This window comes from Lutra lutra, chromosome 16, assembly GCF_902655055.1.
Source record: "Lutra lutra chromosome 16, mLutLut1.2, whole genome shotgun sequence".
NCBI classification, from domain to species: Eukaryota; Metazoa; Chordata; class Mammalia; order Carnivora; family Mustelidae; genus Lutra; species Lutra lutra.
The window spans coordinates 562,901-583,613 of NC_062293.1; the positions used below are offsets into that span (position 1 = coordinate 562,901).

Here is a 20,713-nt window from a genome sequence, read left to right on the forward strand (position 1 = left end):
CAGGCCCACTGAGGAGACCGAGGATGACGGCTCTCCTGCTCCGGGCCAGGCACTGGCTGCAGGTGAGCGAGGCGACGGAGGGCGTGGCCTGTGCGACACAGGCGTCTCTCAGAGCGCAGCCCCGGGCCCTGGCTGGAGGGAGTACCTGGTTCATGGAGTCTCCACACACAGACCCATCCTTCAGCTGTTTATTCCATCATCCGTGACCGCAGAGGATGAACCCGGTCACGAACAGAGAGAAAGAAAGGTACAATCACGCCACACGCAGCCACCAGCCCGGACAGGTACGCGCCACAGCACGACACACAACACGAGGAAATGGAGGGAAGCGGAGGCTTCACGGCACGGAGGGGTTGAGAGGAGCGTTGTCATTCGGGTTCCCGATATCTGAGCCCTCTGCGGAGGTCTCGCACTTCGGGGACGAGCCCGGACCTGGAGAGCATGTCTGTGTCCTGGCCGCTGCCAGCCCCGCCTGTGGGGCTACCGTTCGCCCCTTTCCTTCTCTGTGGTGCAGCACGGGCTGCCCGAGCGCCCCTCAGGAAGCACAGGCTCGGGGGAGGCAGGACCGCAGCGGCATCAGGACGGAGGGGGGCGCCCCTCGATCGCACGGTACACGGGTAGCCCATCTCTGCCCCGTCTCCCTCCTCCGTCCTCCGGTCCCTAGAGAGCCGGCAGCCTCGCCAGGCCTGCCCCGCCTCACGGTGCGCTCCGTTAACAGCTGAACGGGTGGGTGCGTGTCTGGGCCCTACCGCACCCGCAGCCACGGAGCCCCTGGGTTAGAGGTCTGGTCCCAGGAGGGGCTGCCGCCCGCCACCCTCTGGCACCGCAGCAGTGAGACACGTGGCCCACTGCTGCCAGGAAAGCTGGAAATCCGGACTTGTGTATCCGCTCCCAATTCCAAAAGGACGCGACTGACACATTCTGGCAGAAACATTCAGGAGTAACATGAAGTGGGTAAAAATGAGAGCCAAATCGGGCAGACCCCACAGCGGCCGCCTCCTGTCACCTCCTCACGCCGTCTCTCTGAGGCAGACGAGCCTGAGCTTCTGGGGTCTTAGTTCTTCACAGGACACTTTCTGGATTTCTTTTAAGCCTAAAAGAGTGGTTTGTCTTCATTCTTGTTCTCTGGGATATTGTTCAGTCTTAAGATAAAAGGATACTTAAATTGGGGCAATCCTTCTCTCAGGTCAAAATACTCCCTCCAGTCGCACGCGTCACAAAGATAGCACCACATCAAACAGAGGGAACCACCAGCAAAGAGGGTAGAGAATTCTGAAAACCAAGGTAGCAACCGAGAAGCCGAGCCGCTTTCCTGCAGGGTCTCGGGCCGGCGCTCGGCTGTGCCTCCCTCCCTGGCAGCCGGCTCGACCTTTACCACTTGATGTCCCGGCTGCCCGCGGGGAGCCCTGCGCCCTGGTACATGGTGTGCAGGGCTTCCTGGACTCTGGGGGAGTCGGCCCCGTCCAGCCATTCCTGGTACAGCTCCTGCACGTGGGCGCTGGCCTCCGGGGGCCGCACGGGGATGTCCGCGTAGATGCCTTCCATCTGCCGCAGCAGCGCCTTGTCTGCCCGCCCGTCCTCGGTCTGGGCTTGGCCTCTGCCGCTCAGACAGCCTGAAAGACAAGCAGGGAACTGATGCTCTTCTTCCTTCCGCTTTAAAGGGGATGGTTCTGGAGCAGGAAAGGAACAACGGCGTTGTGCAGCACCATGGGGCCAGAGTCCGGAGCTGGACTCTGGACGTGGGGCCCCGGAGGCCTCAAGAGCCCTGGTTATGGGCTCACAGCCCCTTATGCTTCCTACTCTTAATGTACGTTATCCAGGAAACGTTTTTTACCTAAAAGTGAAGTAAGCGGTCAGCCTCTAGGACTGGCTGGCCATGGACACCCACCGGGACTTGCAGAAGAGCAGGAAGGTGCGGTTTCCTCTCAGCTTATTAAATGATGCCATGATTTATAGGCCTAAGTTCATTTAAAAGAATTTGCAGCAAATTGCTACCCTGGCCAAGCCCCTCTCTACTGGTCCCTTAGCAGCACCCACCAGCTGTGCCTTTTTTTTCTTTTAAAGATTTTATTTTGTTATTTTATTTTATTTTTTTTTTAAAGATTTTATTTATTTATTTGACAGAGAGAGATCACAAGCAGGCAGAGAGGCAGGCAGAGAGAGAGGAGGAAGCAGGCTCCCCGCTGAGCAGAAAGCCCGATGTGGGGCTCGATCCCAGGACTCTGAGATCATGACCCGAGCCGAAGGCAGCGGCTTAACCCACTGAGCCACCCAGGCGCCCCTATTTTGTTATTTTTTAAAACGGTTCTATTTATTTATTTGAGAAAGCACGAGCGAGGGGGAGCGGCAGAGGAGCGGGGGGAAGCAGGCTCCCCGCTGAGCAGAGATCCTGACTCGGGGCTCCATCCCAGGACCCTGGGATCCTGACCTGAGCCAAAGACAGAGGCTTCGCTGACTGAGTGCCCCAGGCGCCCTCCACCAGCTACACGTTTGATCTTGAATCTCGAAGACGCTGAGCCATGGCAGGAGACTCTTGTTTACCTTCCCAGGGAGCCCGGTCTCCCACGGTCTGCTCCTCTCCTCAGATCCCTGCCCCCGGCTCCCCCGCTGTCAGGGCACAGGTGAGTCTGTCCAGCCCCCACCCATGGCTCAGGGGAGTTGGGACACCCCGCCCCCCTGCCACGGGCCCAGCTCACCCGCTGCCTCATCCTCACTGTCTGCTCCCCGCAGCCCCACACGCCCTCCGAGGCGCTGCAGGTTGTCTGCGCCCTGGCCACGCCCCCTCTCCTCAGGCAGGCTGGAAACCTTTGGGCCTTCCCTGCTCCATAGGGCGCAGGTGATCCCACAGCCACCGGAGGCCATGGGATCCTCTCCCTGGACACTGGTACCTATTCCACCAGCAAGTCCCTGGCCTTTGCTGTGGAACCCCAGCCCTGGTGCCTCCTGTCAGCCTCCATTTCCCATGTGGGCCTCCCCCGCCTGCCTCTGTCCCTCAGGAAAGAACCTGGCTACCGGTGGGGCCATCTGAACCAAGATCAGGCTCTCATGAGCAGCTCTTCTTTGGGACCATGTCCCCAGGGGTCTTCTAAGGGGACACCTGGCTTTTCTACTATGTGGTGAGGGATGGAGAGGGACCACTGTGTCAGAACCACAAGGGCAGCCTCCATAAGTCCCACAGAGCTGTCAGAACGAGCAAGGCTTGGGGTAACCCAGGAGGGCCTGCTTCATAAGGGGTTGTGGGGGGCCGTGAAAGGACGCTGGGGGCAGTGTGGCCCAGACCCCATGTCTTACCCCCAGCGCAGGCGAGCACCTCCACGAAGTGGTATGGGAACCTGCCCTTCTTCAGTTTCAGAACCACGTTCTGGATGTTTCGAAAGCCGTACGCAGCAGCGAAGCGTAACAGAACCTCCCCATTCTTTTCAAGGGTGACCTCCTGGAAATCTTTGTTCCTGTAAGATGAACACAGCGGGGTTTTTTTCCTAAAGGTTTTATTTTAATTGAGACACAGAGAGAGAGAGACAGTGAGAGAGAGCACAAGCATGGAGAAGGGGCAGAGGGAGAGGGAGAAGCAGACTCCCCACTGAGCAGGAGGCCGGACCTGGGGTCAATCCCAGGACCCTGGGATCAGGGAGGCAGACGCTTAACCCACTGAGCAACCCAGGCATCCCAACAAAATGGATTTTAATCTACAGCATCTTTTGCGTCCTACCTCTGCGGCAGACAATCATTTTCCAGTCTAAGTTTGAAATGGTAGCAAAATGAAAAATCTGAATAAAAACAGCACTTTGGTCTTGGCTATTCTAAACCCTGTAAGCAAGCTAGCCCCCCACCCCAACTCACACATGCACGCACACACCACACGCGTGCGCGCCCACTGGCTTGGGGCAGTGTGCCCGGGACAGCGGTGCTGAGCGCACAGGCAGACCTCAGGGTGCGGTAGGTGACCTCCCCCACGTCCTCGTCGAACAGCTGCTTGGCTGCGTGTCTGAAGACGTGCGCCAGGTACCCGTCCGAGCTGGCCCCGTCATGGCGTCTCACCTCTTCCTCCTTCAGGCCTCCGAACCTGGCCAGGCAGACAGCGACCCAAGCAGGAGTCAGACTTCCAGATTCAGGATTCCCCGTGAAAAGAGAAACCTTTTACAGATAATTACACTTCAGGCAAAAATCTCACGTTGCTGAGTTTTAACAACCAATATGAAGAGTCCTCTGCGACCGCCGTAGCCAAAGCAGCAGGTGGAGCCTTGCTCAGTGCGCTGGGCTGGTTGCTTCCCTCTCGGCCGCCTGGCATCCGCGTGTTCCCCAAAACCAAGGCACTTGGGCCAGAGCTGGGACTCTGCGCACACACGCCCCAGTGGGGACACGCATGGGCTCTGGCCACAGACTCTGTGGCCGTCAGTTCTGTGCGCCTCAGGGTAGCCTCCCACGCGAGGGCTGCCACCGGTCAGCAGCCCAGACTCGCCCCGCACGGAGCCCAAGGCCTGCAGGTAGGGGAGCGCCAGCTGCAGGTTCGGAACAGCAGGACCACAGAACCGCGGCCCAGTGCTCTCAACACGCAGAGACGTGGGGGAGCTGTTTTTTCCCAAAGGTGACCCACCCTTGGGCAGATCCAGATGCACAACACCAAGAACACACAGAATTCAGACGTGGAGGGCGTGCACACGTAAATATCCCCACGGAAACCCAAATCCCCACACCCTAGCGGGTGGCAGCGCACACCAGGGCCCGGCTGGTGTTCTGTTGGAGAGCTGCGAGGATGACCGAGGGTCATGGTGGGGAACGAGCCACGACGTAGGAAGTGTCAATCCCAGGTCAGGCACCCCCCACCCCCGTCTCTCTGCTGCCCATGGCCTCATCAGGAAGAAGGGAGGCCACCCACAAGGTGCCCCTCCCTGCAAAAGTCACTTACAGAGTGTCAACGGCAGCGTCTTTCACTGCGTGGTCACTTTGCTCCATCATCTGAACGACCTCACCTACAGACAAAGAGGCGGCATAAGGCATGGCAGAAGGAGCCACACGGCCCACGCCAGAGGGACATCAGGCTTCCTGAGGAGCTGCTTCCAAAGTTATCTCCCCCTCGGGAGCTTCTGTTAAGGTTACCCTGGGCACGGTCACCCGTACAGAGGGCAGGAACCCAACTGGCGCAGCATAATGCTAACGTGAAAAATTCTGGTAAAACTTAAGAGTCCAAGTCCTCCTCCTGCCCTTGAAACAAGGAATGCTTTTGCCGACGATCTCTCCATATTTTTGTTTCTGAAGCAGAAAACACCTGTGGACAGAGGACCAGGACACAGTGGCTGCATTTACGTGGAGGTCGGTGGTGTACAAAGATGAAATGAGAATCAGAACCACTTTCCCACTTCCCTTTATACCAGGGCCCCCAGAAACCCTTGCTACCCACTGCCGTGGCATCACACGCACATGCAGTGACTCAACACGGGATAGAACAGTAAAGCTGGTACTGTGCTCCAGCAAGGCTGGCGTGCGGTTCTCATGCAAACCCACCGGCTACCGGGGAAGCAGAGACCCTCCTCGGGTCCTCACGCTGGAGGGACCCACACCCAGGAGTCTCTGCCCCCAAGAGCCGGCTGCCCTGCCGACGCGGCACGGGGTTCGCAGACATAAGCCACCCCCCAACGGCAGTGTCCCACTGAACGGCTCTCGAGGACACCAGAGAATCACTTCTGCCCCATCACTCAGAACCTGCTGCAGGCTCTCCGCCAAGCGCACTGTGTGGGAGCTGCTGGCAAGGTCACTGGAGCCCCACGGGCCCCCACTTGACTCAATAAAAAAAAGTCCCCGTGTTGCCACGTGCAGGTCCAGTTGATTGGTAGAGCCTCCGTCTCACATGGGACGTCAGGCTGTGGGAACGCTGCCCCCCTACTTCCCTGCAGTCAAACCCTCGGGGGTCCTGTCGGGACCTCAGAGGATGACTGGCCAGAGGCCCCAGGCATACCCTGCCCGCCCACCCCTCACCTGAGGTTAACACGCAGTCAGCACCCCGGGAGCCGTGGGAAGCTGTGGGCAAGTCTTCTCGAAGGGCCTCCAGTTTCTTATCGTAGCAAGGAGCCACGATAACGTGGAAGATCTTGTCTGGAGACAGGTTCTGGGAAGAAAGGGCAAACCCTGCTTGGGGCTGTGGGGAAATGAGGAGGCCAGCTAAGAGCTGGTGCCCAAAATCCCCTCCCCAGGTGCATTCCCATGTGCTGAGGCCACTCTGGGTCCCGGCCCGGCCTCCTGCAGACCAAGCCGTGACCCCTGCCTGCCTCCTAGCTGCACCGGCCCCCCGCAGGGCCGCCTCACTTTGGATGGGGCCGAGCCACCCAGAGCCCAGAAGGTCCGGCAGCTGGAGATGCTGGGGGAGAGCTGCCAAGAGCTGAACCCGCCTGCCCTAGACCTGTGCACATGCTGACCAAACGCCAAAAAGGATAAGGCACTGTGGGACCATCGCCTGGGCTGGCTGACCCTCAAACTTTCCGGAAACTTCCCAAGGGACACATATTCAGGACGCTCCTCTGTTGCCTGCAGCTGAATCGGCAGCCACACCATGAGCAGGCAGTTGCTGAGTGAGATCTGTGGCGAGGCCTCAGCAGAATGGCCCCACGCAGGGCAGAGCCTGAGGAGAGCACCCGGCTGTCCCTCAGCAGGCCCACAGGCCCGGTTACCCTCTAGGATTGGCAAACTCCCAGATTCCCCCAAACAGTGGGGACGGGGCAAGCACAAGGGAAAAGGTCCCACAGCTCCTTTTCCTGCACCCTAAGTACACGAGGGTGTCAAAACGTGTGGCTTCTTAAAGCTTTGGGTCTGTGGGATCCCTCGCTCTGCTGTGTCCTCCAGTGTCTCCAGGGCCAGACCTCACTGGTTCCCTGGAGAGATGTGTCATCTGAGGGGGACTGTGGGCACCCTGGCAGCTGGAGACCCGACCACAAGAGGGGGCCACATCACGGACACCACTGGGGTATTGGGGGCCTCCGGCAGGAACCAGGCCTGGCCGCTGCCAGGGCTCCTGAGGTGGCCCTAGATGGCAGGCAGAGGGTTGGAGTGGGGCCCTGCAGTGGGGAGGCACAGCACAGGGACCAGCTAAACACAGGTGCCACGCACAGGGGGGATGCGTGGCAGGTGAGGGGCGTGGGAAGGCCTTCAGGAGCCTGCCTGGGAGTTTTCCCACCATGCGAAGGCAGAAGTGGCTAAAGGAGTCACATGCCTACTCACCGTGGTCTGGGGACAGGCCAGGACCCCACACAGGGCCTTCTTCACTGCAATCATCTCCGGGGGCCCCCATTACCAGGACAGACAGTGTTTCCACTCGATCTGAGGCCAAGACCACCTTCACTGTGCCTGGTGGGGACATCCACCATCTCCTAGACCGCATGCTGCCCTCTGGGAGGCGGTCGGCTTACCTGCCGTCTGGCGAAGTAATCCTTCACCAGGGAGCCCATGATCTGCTGGGGAGACTTGGCGGTGCAGAGGTGTGGGGTAACAGGGTGGCCCAGCACCCGTTCGGCGTATCGGACCCAGCCTGGGGAGAGAACGGCCCCCCGTCAGCTCCTCGCAGGGCTTCCTTCTCCTTTCCGTCATACACGAGGAGTCCTGAGCTCCCAGACCCCGTCACTTGGGGGAAAGCCAGACACCTCTTCTTTTGACCTTCCCGGGAATTCGTGGCACCTTGGGCCCCACGGACCCCAGGTGCATATGCCCTAGACTGGAAGATGGCCCTGCCAGCCCCTGACCAAAGAGGATGCAGCGGAAGGAAGTGAAAACTGGTGGAGAAAACGAGTTTCACGGAGCAGCCGTGCGGCATCGTCCCAGGGCACCCGGCCTCCCACTGTGCTGCCGCCGGCGGCCACAAAGCCTATAGCAAGATACTAGCCAACAACTGCCCCTCTTCAGGGCAAGGACAGAATTCCACAGGCCCGGGTGATGTCCAGAGAGCACACGGGGTCTCCGCCTAAGCACCTGGCCTGGTACTGAGCATCTCCTGAGCCACCAAGGGCTGCTGTGGGCCGGGGTCCCCCGCAGCGGTGCTGTCTGGGGAACGGGTCAGAGGCGGCCTTCAGGAGGCGGGGCTCGCATCCTTCACCTCCTGGGCACAGCCTGGTGAGAGGCCGACCCTACGGATGGGCGTCCCCACCACCGCACCACGGCACGTGCAAAGCTGCTCATCGGACCCCAGGGACCGCCGGCCACCTCCCTCTGACCGCTGCCGGCCAGGAGCAGCAGCAGGCACATCCGGCGACGCGGCAACCCGGTCTGAGCAAACGCCGACCACAGCCACCCGCGGCAGGCGGGCCTGAGTGCGCACAGGAAAACGTCCGCGGCGACCACGAAAGCTCCGAGGGGAGCGGCCACGGCAGGACTCTCGCTACCCTTTGCCTCTGAACGTTGAACACAAAATCCTGCCAAGCACGACGGAGCCTTTGGGGGCCCAAGGCCCTCCCACTGCACGGCAGGCCTGGCAAGGCCCCGCCCACCCGGCCTCAGCGCCAGGCCAGCACCTGCAGACAGGGCTCCCTGGCGGAGGGCAGCTCGGTGCTGCAGGCAAGCTGATGTGGGGCGGCCAGAGGCACCGGACATCACGCCAAACAGCAGGAGGTAAGGGCCGGAACCCATGGAGATGCACAGCCCGGGGGTGGGGAAGAGGACCGAGCAGGGACGGGGCGGAGGAATCAGGGTCCCAGAGTCCATGGTGCCCTGCATCTGAAACCAGACAGGTCAGCACTTTCCTGAGGAGACCTGTGATCGGAAACTTGTTACTCGACACTGGCCGGGAGCAGACACACCGGCCTGTGCCCTGGACAGCCCCTGCCGGCTCCCATGGAGCCAGGAGAACGGAGAAGCGGCTGCGGGCTTCACAGCAGCAGGGGATGACAACAGCCCTCACGTCCTACCTCGGTGCTGGCTCTTTCTTGCAGCACTGCAGACTGCCCCCTCCCCTGGGCCACCACTGACAGGCCGGGACAAGAGGGGACATACTTGGAGAAGAGGCCTGGCACGAGGCGCCCAGCTCTGCAGAAGTACACCCCACAGGAGACACCTGTCAGTCTGTGGGCAGCAAGGGCACCCCAAGACTGGGAGCCCTGCGTGAGGAAGATGCTCCGCAAACCAGCACAGGACTGCCCCCTGCCCTGATCCCATCTGCCAGGTCAGATCATCCGACCTTGACATTGCTTTCATGTCCTTACAGTCGTTGAGAAGCAAAAAGGACAACACTGACTGTAGACAAGGGTTAGTTTTGAACCAAATCTCGCCTCATGTCCCTAAATTTGAGAGGTGATGTGAAGCTGAACCAGTTATAGTTCTGACACACTTGGGGATAAAGAACTCCCCAGGGAGAGTGCATCATCATTTAGGAAGAACATTCTAGAACCTCCAAACCTACACATAAACGGACTTAAAGGGCTCAAGACCCTGGATGCAGCAAGTATCAGGCCGGATTGGGAGTGGGGGGTGGCTGGTGTGCACCAGGCAGGGGCTGAGTGAGGTGGGGGGCTCTGGAGTGGACCTGCGGGGGTCCCCACCAACACTCCACTCCCTCCAGGTCTAGGACACCCAGTGCGTTGGGCCTGTGACCTCTGACCTCACCCATCTGCGTGCCTGCCCCCAAGGCAGACTCGTGAGAAATGGTGCCTCTGGCACACGGAGGCACGGCCGCTGGCCCTGGGCGCTCACCAGGACAGGCGGAGGTGAGCATGGGCAGCGCGGGCTCCTCCTTGCTGTGCTGCTGGTACCGGCGCACGAACTCCTTCTGACTCTCCAGGATGCTGAAGTCTGCGGCTACTGCTGTATCGAAGACATAGTGCACCCCTGCGGGAAAGAGGGCACGTTCAGCTTCTCGTCACCTATCGGGGGACCCTGGCGAGTGTGCAGACTCCACAGCACCCCGAGCTCTGTGCCTCCCTCTTACCCTGCCTATACCACAGATTGCATAAGCCCAGGACCGTGCCTCACCTTCTTCTTCAAACAACAAACAGGATCATTTTTCACAATAAAATATGTATGTTTTCTCTCTGGCTTCCTCTTGTTCTCTCTACATCTACACTGATGCAAAACCTCATAGTAGCCATAACGGTAACATGAGATTACATGGAACCCGCAGCACTAGCTTCTGGTCAGAGGTTAGATCTCAGTCTGATGATCCTTGATCTCTTTAAAATAAATAGAGTCGGGGCGCCTGGGTGGCTCAGTGGGTTAAGCCTCTGCCTTCGGCTCAGGTCATGATCTCAGGGTCCTGGGATCGAGCCCCGCATCAGGCTCTCTGCTCAGCAGGGAGCTTGCTTCCCCCTCTCTCTCTGCCTGCCTCTCTGCCTACTTGTGATCTCTGTCAAATAAATAAATAAAATCTTAAAAAAAAAAATAGAATAAATTGGCATCCCATCCCTTTCTTTTTTTTTTTTTTTTTTAAAGATTTTATTTATTTATTTGACAGAGAGAGATCACAAGTAGACGGAGAGGCAGGCAGAGAGAGAGAGAGAGAGGGAAGCAGGCTCCCTGCTGAGCAGAGAGCCCGATGCGGGACTCGATCCCAGGACCCTGAGATCATGACCTGAGCCGAAGGCAGCGGCTTAACCCACTGAACCACCCAGGCACCCTCTGATGGCCATAATTTTTATGCTGATTTGTAACTATCTTTTTTCTTCTTTTTAAAGCTTTTAGCATTTCTTTCTTAAGAAAGATCTTATTTGAGAGAGAGAGTGCAAGCAGGGGGAGGGGCAGAGCCAGAGAGAGAGCCGCAGTCTGGGCCCAGATCTGATGTGGAGCTCAACCCTACGACCCTGAGATCATGACCTGAGCCGAAATCAAGTGTTGGAGGCTTAAATGACTATGCCACCCAGGTGCCTCTTTTTAGCTATCTTTAAAATAAGTTTTCTTAATACTGGCACATAAGCCCGAGACAAAACATTATACTTTTGATAATTACAGCAAAGTGAATTAAATAACCTTAATATCTGCAACTAGATAATTTCTTTAAAAAATTATAAAACATAATGTTTTAAGATGACACTTAAGTCAGGTTCACTGTGGATATGTTTTACTAATATCTAATGCCCCACTCTTTAAAAAATTATCTCCCCAAATAGGGCCTTTCAGTATGAGGAGAGACAGTAGCCAGGAACTCTGGTCTCCGGTAAAGCCAAGCCCACCGGAAGCTTTCTCAGATCACAAGCCTGAGGGAACAGCCCCACCGGCACTCGGTGCCGTGGCCCAGTCTGGCAGCAGTGCGCGCAGGAACCATGCAAAGTGCCCCAAGGACCAGGGGCTTATTCCAAGTGTCGCCTTCTTTTCTTAGTAACCCTCCACGTGTTTAGGTCTTTAAAAGCCACTGCAGGGCGCCTCGGTGGCTCAGCTGGTTGAGCATCTGACTCCTGGTTTCGGCTCAGGTCATGATCTTGGGGTCTAGAGACTGAGCCCCATGTCGGGCTCTGTGCTCAGCAGCGAGTCTGCTTGGGATTCCCTCTCCTGCCCCTCCCCCATCTGGCATGCTTGCACACACACTCTTTCTAAAATAAATAAATCAATCTTTTTTTTTATATTTTATTTGTTTGACAAAGAGAGACACAGCGAGAGACGGAACACAAGCAGGGGGAGTGGAAGAGGGAGAAGCAGGCTCCCCACTGAGCAGGGAGCCCAATGCGGGACTCGATCCCAGAGTCCTGGGATCATGACCTGAGCCGAAGGCAGACGCTTAACGACTGAGCCACCCAGGTGCCCCTAAATAAATCAATCTAAAACAACAGCAAAAAAAGAATCCACTGGGCGACTGGGTGGCTCAGTTGGTTAAGCATCTGCCTTCGGCTCGGGTCATAATCCCAGGGTCCTGGGATGGAGCCCTGTGTTGGGTTCCCTGCTCCTTGGGGAGTCTGTTTCTCCCACTGCCTCTGCCTTTTTCTCCCTATTTGTCACTCATGAATAAATGAATATCTTTAAAAAAAAAAAAAAGACGCCACTGCAGAAAAACCAAAACTCATGTTGGCAAATGCCTCCAGTTCTCCTCTCCTGAGCCTGCCTGGTGGTCTTGTGCAGGAGGACAGCCCAGGGTGGCAGACGCTGCACAGAGGAGGGGTGGGCTGGGGGCTCGGGGCTGGGCAGGCCAATAGCAGTGGATGACATGGGAGCCTGCCCATCACTACTCTGGATGGTTCCATTCCAGCTCATTCACATTTGAGCTCTTGGGCACGTTTGAGAGGGACCAAGGGAGATACCCCATTCCCTCCCTGCTCTGCTCTCCGGAGAGCACCTGGAAAACTGGATGCCGGTCCTCTTGCCATGGTTAGGCTTATCCCAGCCCTCTGCGGGCCCTGGGGCCGAGACGACACCACACTCCTTGGCAAGCCCCGGAGCCTCCCACATGTCCCCGCCACCCCATCACCCGCTGCTCCCGGAGGGCCAGCCACAGACCTCACGCAACACCCGCCCGCACAGTAAGGGGGTGAGGGGCGCCCGCCTCCTGCAGTTCGGAGGCTGGGTCCTCTCACGTTCCTCGAAATGCTGGTGGAGGTCCTGGTCTACGCTGTGCCCCCGGGAGCTGAACAATGGAGACACAGAAGGGACAGACAGCTGTCGGCTGGCCCCGAAGACTCACGACAGGATCAAGGCGCCTCACCAAGACTTTTGAGGAAGCCGCAGAGTCTTCTAGATGCATCCGTCACGCTGAGGCGGAATTTGGCGGCAAAATAAGGCAGAGATTGAGGACACACGGACACTACCAGCACTTTGTGCTGTGAGCGATCACATTTCTGGGGGAAACAGAGGAGAGAGCGATACGTGTGCTGGGTACACAGAGTGAAGTAAGACACCATAATGAAAACTCCAGTCAAACAGAATGTAGTAAGTGTTCTATGAAAACACTGATAAAATACACCCGCACTAGCAAATATAATTAAGGGAAAAAATTAGTATTAAGAAGTATAATGCCCCTAGAGATTTCATCAATTTTTAAAAACAATATTCTATCGATAAATGTGAACACCTGAACAAAAGTGGATAATTCTAAAGGAAAAATAAATATTAAATATTGGCCCATAAATAAGTGAAATGACCCAATAACAATTTAAAGAGACACACACCAGCGTATTTCAATTAGAACAAAATATACACACACTGGAACAGTGTCCGGAGATCTGTCCCCACAGGACCTCAATCCCTGGTCATTATGGCAAGCTGTGGGGCATGTATGTATGTATGTATGTATGTCTGTGTGTATATATATATTTTTTCTTTTTAAGGAGAGAAAAAGAGACAGAGCAGAGGTGGGGCAGAGGGCGACAGAGAGAAATTTAAGTAGGCTCCATGTTCACCACAGAGCCTGACACAGGGCTTGATCTCATGACCCCAAGATCATAACCAAAGCTGAAACCAAGAGTCAGACACTTAACTGACGGAGCCACCCAGGATCCCCAAGCTGCAGGATGTTTTTAAGGAGTGGATCATGCTCACCTTCTATAAACTGTTCTAAAAAATACTGTATGGGGTGCCTGGGGGGCTCAGTCAGTGAAGCGTTTGCCTTCAGCTTGGGTCATGATCCTGGGGTCCTGGGATGGAGCCCCACACTGGGCTCCCTCCTCAACAGGGAGCCCACTTCTGCCTCTGCCTGCTGCTTCCCCTGCCTGTGCTCATTCTCTGACAAAAACAATAAAAAAAATCTTTTAAAAAATTATTGTGTAAACATGAAACCACAAGGCTATCAACACCCTGAGTCAAAACTGACAGTGGCAGCTCAGGAGCTCCCAAGAAAAACACGAACAATTCAGCAGCAACACAAGGGCCATGACCCAGGAGGGCAGCACAGGTGAGGACGCCGGCGTCAGAAGGTCTCCCACATGACCCTCTAACCTGGCGTTCAGGGGACACACAGGATTACCACGACAGAGCTGCGTGGGTCAGACACTGTCAGCAAGTTTAGCTTCTGAACGCAGCCCAGCAGAGTGTGGAGGCAGGGGCCGGGGGCGTGTGAGTCCCAGCTGCTAACAGAAGTGGGAGGGCAGAGGGTCGTCTGTCCCCAGCTCTGGGAGCCAGACTCAGTGCTTCCAATCCTTCCACCTGATGCCCTGACGCTGTTCTCACTCAAACGTCCCCTCTCTGAGGGAGCCGCTCTGTGACCAGCGGGGGAGCAGACAGCACCCAGGCCCACGGGCAGCGGAGAAAGGGAAACTGTGGTGGCCCCGACGGCAGCAGGAGCAGCTAGCTCAACCGACCCGGAACCTCCCCTCCGTCCAGTCTCGCGAAATAACCATTTCCTTCTTCTTCATGTCCGCTTCTGCAGCGGTAACGCTGACTGGTATGCACATCGACCGGAAGTTTCTATAAACACCCACTTAATACCAGAACTTCCCACTGAATCAAGCTGTCGCCACGGGGAGGAGCTAGGCTGCCTCATACATGAGCCGAGTCTGTTCAATGTAGTAACAGAGGAAAAGCCATTCTGTTCAGAGAAGGACAAGCAGGAGCAGGTGGGGACTGCCACTCACTCGGGGGCCTCCCGGGGAACCTGACCACCAGGAAGGGAACCGACGCACTGCTGACGACAGGAAGACAAATATTTCTCTCTGAAACCATGACCTAAAAATGCTGGATGATGTCCCAGAAGCACGCCACAGGGGTGGCGGCAGACACGCACGACGCCACCGGCCTCTGTCCTCTGTGCCGCGGCGCCCACGTGCAGCCCACACTGCTCATGGGCTCTGCCTGGCCCTGGCACACTGGCTGTTCTCGAGACAGCGGGGGGAGCTCCCAGGGGCACCTGCACTGCTGCAGGCAGGCCGGGCTGTGACCGGGCTTCCTGAGCGTGGCCAGGAGCGAGGGGCAGACCCAGGTATGCTTCAGCCCCTCTGGCTCACCTGCCCTTCCTCTCACCTCTCCAAAGCTGAGTGACACAGCTCTACAGGACAGCTGAGGGACCACGGCCTTGCCCCAGCCTGAAAAGCCCATCGGACCAGAACCTTGCCTCTAGGAACAGACTAGGGATCTTGCCTCATATCACGTTAGGGAGGGAACATGACCCTGGGCAGGGGCTCTGGAGAGACGTGACACCAGCAAGGGATATGGGGCCGGGGCCAAGACACGTGCCTGGTGCCCCAGCAGAGGCTTCCATGCCTCACCCTCACCTCCCGCCCCCAGACCACAGAACCAGCAAGTGCCCAGGAGCCCTACCTTATTAAGGTTCAGAACTCGAAAGAAGTCCTTGGCATTCTGCTGGGAAACCTGGACTCCTTCCTCCACTGTCACACAGCTGTCACACGCCAGGCAGTCACTCAGAAAGATCTTGGCATCGGCCAATTTATGGAATTCTCCCTTCTATGAAAGAAGGATGTTTTGGTCTGATTCTTCAATAAAGACTAAAACATGTGCTTCTCTGGGGAGAATGACAGCATGAGACCAAACGAACACAGACACGGATGATCTTGGACAACACAGAGCCAGGCCTGGAGCTCCGGGTGCCGGAGGGGGATAGAATAGGCCACAGTGATATCAAGGAGTCACACTGAGGACAATCCAGGGTGAGAACAGGACAGCACTGTCACATTGTTGGAAGAAATCCACATTCCTGTGTCTTAGAAGCTGGCCCAGTGCCTCTCGTCCCTCTGTCCCCTTCTGTGTTGCCCCTGGGGATTCCCGCTCTTGGCCTACTCTGTACTCCCCAGTGAGCTCATCAAGGCCCACAGCTCCCCAAGGAAGTCAGCAGCCTGGATTCCCGAGGTTTGAATGGGGCCCAAGAGTTTCCAACAAGCTCCCAGGTGGGCCAAAGCAGCCACCGCAAGGGTCTGGAGCACGTGGCCCTGCACACAGCTGGGGCCTAGTAGACACTGCTGTGCTGCTAGGAGAATCCCGGCCCTCTGGCCCGGCAGAGGTGCCCGTGCGCGCTCTCTGTGCTGCTCCCGGCGGGACTTCCTCCATGCCCAGTGCGCTATGCACCGCACGCTTCTCCTTTCTGCAAGCTCTCCTGGGCTGGGTCCGGTCCCTTCCCACTGTCCTGTTCCTTCCACCTCCTCTGGTCTCCTAAACATGTGTATCCTGTGGAAGACTGTCCATCGCCCCTTCTCTGCCATCAGCCTCGGCTCCCAGAGCAGTGCCAGCTCCTGCAAGCCCCGACACCTCACCCATCTTCACCTCCGGTGGAGCCCTCTCCTTTCCCAAGCCCCACAGAGCTTCGTGCCTGTGGACCTCAAACTGCACTCAGCTTCCTATGCCACACCCGCTTTCCTGCTTTCAGCACTGCAGTGGCCTGCCTGGGCCCCCACCGCCCTGTCTCCCAGGTCCTTTCCTTCATTTTCTTCTGTGCTAGCTGCCTTAAGCCCCCTGCCCCCACCTATGATCTGTCTCCTACCCCAGACCACTCTGTCCACACCTCCCCACTCCTGGTGAGTGCACCCCACCCCTGAGCTGCTCACCCTACTGGGGTGCCACCCACCACACCGGCAGGATAACTTATCTCTGCATTACCACAGCCCTGACAGGGAAGGGACCCAACTCCCCAGGTCACTGATAAGGAAACCCGGCCTCCTGGGTTTAGATGTCTTTCCGAGGTGATGTGGCCAGAGGGCAGCTGTGGGAGGCGCCAAGCGCTCCCTGCTACTTCTGCCTCTGCGCCCTGGGTGCCCATTTCATCTGCTGCTTGCCAAGCCCTAAGCTGCCAGAGCACAGAGCAGAGCTGGTATAAGAGGGACGAGATCAGCTCCTGCCAGGTCAGACCTTGTGTTGGCACCAAGAGACTAAAGCAAAACCTGCTGCTGTTTCTCCCACGCTGCCAGCTCTCCACGAGTGAAGTCAGGACCAGTCCTTTCCAAGGGAAGAGTGACCTCCCCTACCCAATAAACTTAAGCCATCACTGCTAGCTAAGAAGGATTTAAACCCTCAAGAATGGATTAGGGAAAAAAACCACTGGAAAAATAAACTTACAGGATCATGAGATTTGGATTCTTTTATAAATTACCTACCCAAACTCCCATTTTACAGAGTGAAATTTTTCTTTTAAAAAATTGGAGGGGCAGGGGCGCCTGGGTGGCTCAGTGGGTTAAGCCTCTGCCTTCGGCTCAGGTCATGATCTCAGGGTCCTGGGATCGAGCCCCACATCGGGCTCTCTGCTCAGCGGGGAGCTGCTTCCCACCCCCCCCCGCCCCCGCCTGCCTCTCTGCCTACTTGTGATCTCTCTCTGACAAATAAATAAATAAAATCTTTAAAAAAAGAAAATAAAAAATTGGAGGGGCGCCTGGATGGCTCAGTGGCTTGAGGCCTCTGCCTTCGGCTCAGGTCATGATCTCAGGGTCCTGGGATCGAGCCCCGCATTGGGCTCTCTGCTCTGCGGGGAGCCTGCTTCCTCCTCTCTCTCTGCCTGCCTCTCTGCCTACTGTGGTCTCTCTCTGTCAAATAAATAAATAAAATCTTAAAAAAAAAATTGGAGATTTAAATATACCACTATTTCCAATCAGTGACTAAAGATGTTATTTTCCTTTGTTCTTCACTCAGTCGGTTTCGGCTGGGTGTGTGTATTCTGAGAACTCTTGCTCTTGGCACTGCTGTCTCGAAGGTCACGTGCCTCGGAATGACCAACCCAGGGCCTCGTTAGTTCTTGGATGGGAGGAATGACCGCCCCACATGCCCGCAGCCCCTGCAGGGGCACCACTTCAGCATGTTCTGTCTTAGAGCAGAGGTGTGCCAGGGACAGGAGCCCTCCGAGAAGAGGAAAACAGCCCCGGCCGTCTACTCCAGGCTAGCGTGAAACTGAGAAATTACTTGCCTCTCCGTTCTCCTGGGCCAGACTCGATACTTCAGCTGACGCATTCTCTTGGTCCTCGGTTTTTGTTTTCTTACTACATTCCTTGAAAAAGCAAAGGAACATAGAAGAGTACTTTTAATTTGACTCTCAATTTAGAAAGATGTATGTACAGTCTCATCCATTAGCCTCATGCGTAGAAATCTTTTCTATAAAAATAAAAGTACCCGGACCTGTGCACACACATGCGTGCCCTTGCCTATCCGTGTCCTTGCGGTAACTGAAAACTAGAATCAACGTAGCCTTCCACCGACAGCCTGGACACCTGCTACATTCAGATTACGCTGAACTAGAATTGTGAGTAATGCTCTGGAAATGTATCTCCATATAATGTTAAGTTTAAAAAAAAAGGAGGAAGTGATAAAATATTTATATGATCCAATTTTTGGAAAAACAAACCAAAAAACCCCCATTCCCACAGTGAATGGCTCTTTAAGTTGTTACAGCCTAGAAGCAAGCATGGAAGGCTACCAAGGTCCCTATGGTTACCCAGGTGGAGAGGAGTACCAGCCCTGTCCTTCCTACGTTCCTGTTTTCTTACTATAATCATGTAAGTTGTATAAAAACTCCTTAAAAACATGTTTTGGGGGTGCCTGGGTGGCTCAGGAGTTAAGCATCTGCCTTCGGCTCAGGTCATGATCCTGGTCCTGGGACAGAGCCCCACACCAGGCTCCCTGCTCGGTGGGAAGCCTGCTTCTCCCTCTCCCTCTGCTGTGTTCCCTCTCTCGCTGTGTCTCTCTCTCTGTCAAATAAATAAATAAATAAAAATCTTTAAAAACAGGCAAACACACAGAAAACATGTTTTGATCATTGTTTCAATCATCCACATCAAGGACGGTGCCCGCTAGGATTGCCCTGAGTGGTAACAGGTTAGTTTGTTTTTCTGAGTGGGGTTTTTTTGTTTTTGCTTTTTTGGGGGGCTTCAAACATATTTTGAAACGACAGACAAGTGCCCTAGAACTATAAAGACTGAGCGTGAGCCCAAATGTAAGGTGACTACGAGGCACCTGGAAGTGTAACCTGACGCGCAGGAGCGCCGGGCATCGGGCATCCGGCAGGGGCAGCGACAGCCGCTTACCAACTGCCCTCCACCCGGTATAACCCGAACCAGCTGTCACACAGGAGACCGAGTCTGAGGGATGATGCGGACGCACAGGCTCCGAGAGCGGCATATCCTGGAGACCTGCGATGGGGGTCGGGGGACCAAGGGACCAGGGAACCCGGGACCGCGCCGCAGCTGGGACCGGACGCCAGCAACGGGTACCAGGTCTCCTGGAGGCCGGTGACCGCAGGCGGCTCCGACCCTGACCTGACCCCCTGATCTCGAACAGCCCCGACCCCGGCCGGACTGACCCTCTGACCCCGGCAGGACTGACCCCCTGACCCGGAGCAGCCCCGACGCCGGCAGGACTGACCCCCTGACCCGGAGCAGCCCCGACCCCGGCAGGACTTATCCCCTGACCCGGAACAGCCCCGACCCCGGCCCGACCGATGTCCGAACCCGAGCGCGCGGGGCCCACCTTCCGCGTGCAGTGCTCACACTTCATCTGGAGCGGGGCAGGCCGGGGGCCAGAGTTCGGCCTCAGAAGAGCACCAGGAGACTCGGTCACAGATGCCCGGCGCTCGCCGCCCTTTGTTGAAGTCACCCCCGGCGCGGCCCCACCCCCGGAGGCTCCGATCGACCAATGAGAACGCCGGGAAGGGGCGGGCCACAACTCTAAGCCAATACGAGCGCAGAGGGGCGGTGTGGCTCCGCCCACATATCTCCGCCTCGGCCAATGACAACCCCGGGAAGGGGCGGGCCGGGCCGTGGAGCCAATCGGAGCGCGGGGGCGGAGAGCGGCGGTCGCCCGGGAGGCCCCGCGGGTCATCTCGCCTTCTTCCGCGGCTCGCAGGTCGGGGGCGGCCCGGAGCGGACAAGCAGACCTTCTCCAGGAGGCGGACAGGCAGACCCTCTGTAGGAGTTATCCTGGGGCGCCTTGTCCGTCAGTTGGAGCTGGAGACAGGCTTCGCCAGGCCACCGCCATTGCCGCCCGGAGGCGCGTCACGTAGGCCGGCCAGGCGGCAGTGCGCACGCGCGGGTGCGCACCACGTGGCGCCTGGGGAGCGCTGGAAGGTGGGTGTGAAGTCGAGTTCGCGGGCGGTTCCATCACGTGCCTGGACGGTCCGGCGCCGGCTTTGCAGGGAATGAGCAGTTGCTGTTTCTGGGGGAGATGACCCCGCCTGCGGGGCTCAGACGAAGCTGTTTAACTCATGGTCGTGAAAGCTGACGTCCTACGACATCCGTGTTGTCCGCTCTTTGCAGGATGGTCGGAGCGGGAAGCCTGCCGGGGGCAGTCCGGGGGGCCCCGAGGGAGTCTGGTGGTCTCCGGCCGTCGCACCGGCACGCTGGGCTTCTTCGGGGGCAGCGGGGAGCTGCGGTCCCGACCGAGCCGGCTGGCCCGCGGGGAGCAGCCCACGTCCGCGGAGGACACGGGGCCGCTGGGAGGGCAGCTTTAGACTGGACGGTGGCTTCGCCAGCCCCGAGCTGTGACTGCGGCTGGGGGACCGGCGTCCTCCCGCGGCGACGGTGCGGCAGTGGCTACTGCGAGGTTCCTGCTGGTTCACAGCTGAGCGCAGTGTTGGGGGGCAGCTTCCCCTGCCCGCCCTAACCCCACCCAAAGGACGTTCTCTTGATTCCATTTTAATTTATGGGGTTCCTACAGCTTCTTGCAGATCCGACAGGTAAACCCGCGGGGTCTGAATCGGCCGCCAGCCTAACCCCTGCGTTACTCGTCTGTGTCAGCGCCATTCCCTCCATTTTCAGCGGGAATAAGAGGGTAATTTTAGGTTGTCATTTGTGTGTATTTCTCCTTACTGATTTAAAAACATTTTCACGATGCCATTACCGCATGTGAAAACAAGTTACAACTACGTAATTTCATCAGATATGTATTTAGTGTCCAGGTT

General features: G+C 57.1%; 1 protein-coding gene across 4 annotated transcripts; it reads right to left on the reverse strand.

The window, feature by feature from the left end:
• Window positions 1-174: 174 nt before the first annotated feature.
• Window positions 175-19,805, reverse strand: NARF (nuclear prelamin A recognition factor). Of its 4 annotated transcripts, none has more exons than XM_047708178.1 (11): window positions 19,285-19,800; window positions 17,729-17,809; window positions 15,145-15,288; window positions 12,599-12,731; window positions 9,667-9,801; window positions 7,398-7,516; window positions 5,974-6,103; window positions 4,907-4,970; window positions 3,926-4,063; window positions 3,292-3,449; window positions 175-1,670 (listed from the first exon to the last, which is right to left on the reverse strand). In XM_047708178.1, exons 1-11 carry the CDS (start codon window positions 19,633-19,635, stop codon window positions 1,372-1,374), a joined length of 1,752 nt encoding a protein of 583 aa, XP_047564134.1. In that variant the 5' UTR covers window positions 19,636-19,800; the 3' UTR covers window positions 175-1,371. The 4 variants fall into 4 exon arrangements, with proteins under 4 accessions (XP_047564134.1, XP_047564135.1, XP_047564136.1 ...); XM_047708179.1 differs by having other exon boundaries at window positions 175-1,613; window positions 19,285-19,794; XM_047708180.1 differs by lacking the exon at window positions 15,145-15,288 and having other exon boundaries at window positions 19,285-19,805.
• Between the last annotated feature and the right edge of the window lie 908 nt (window positions 19,806-20,713).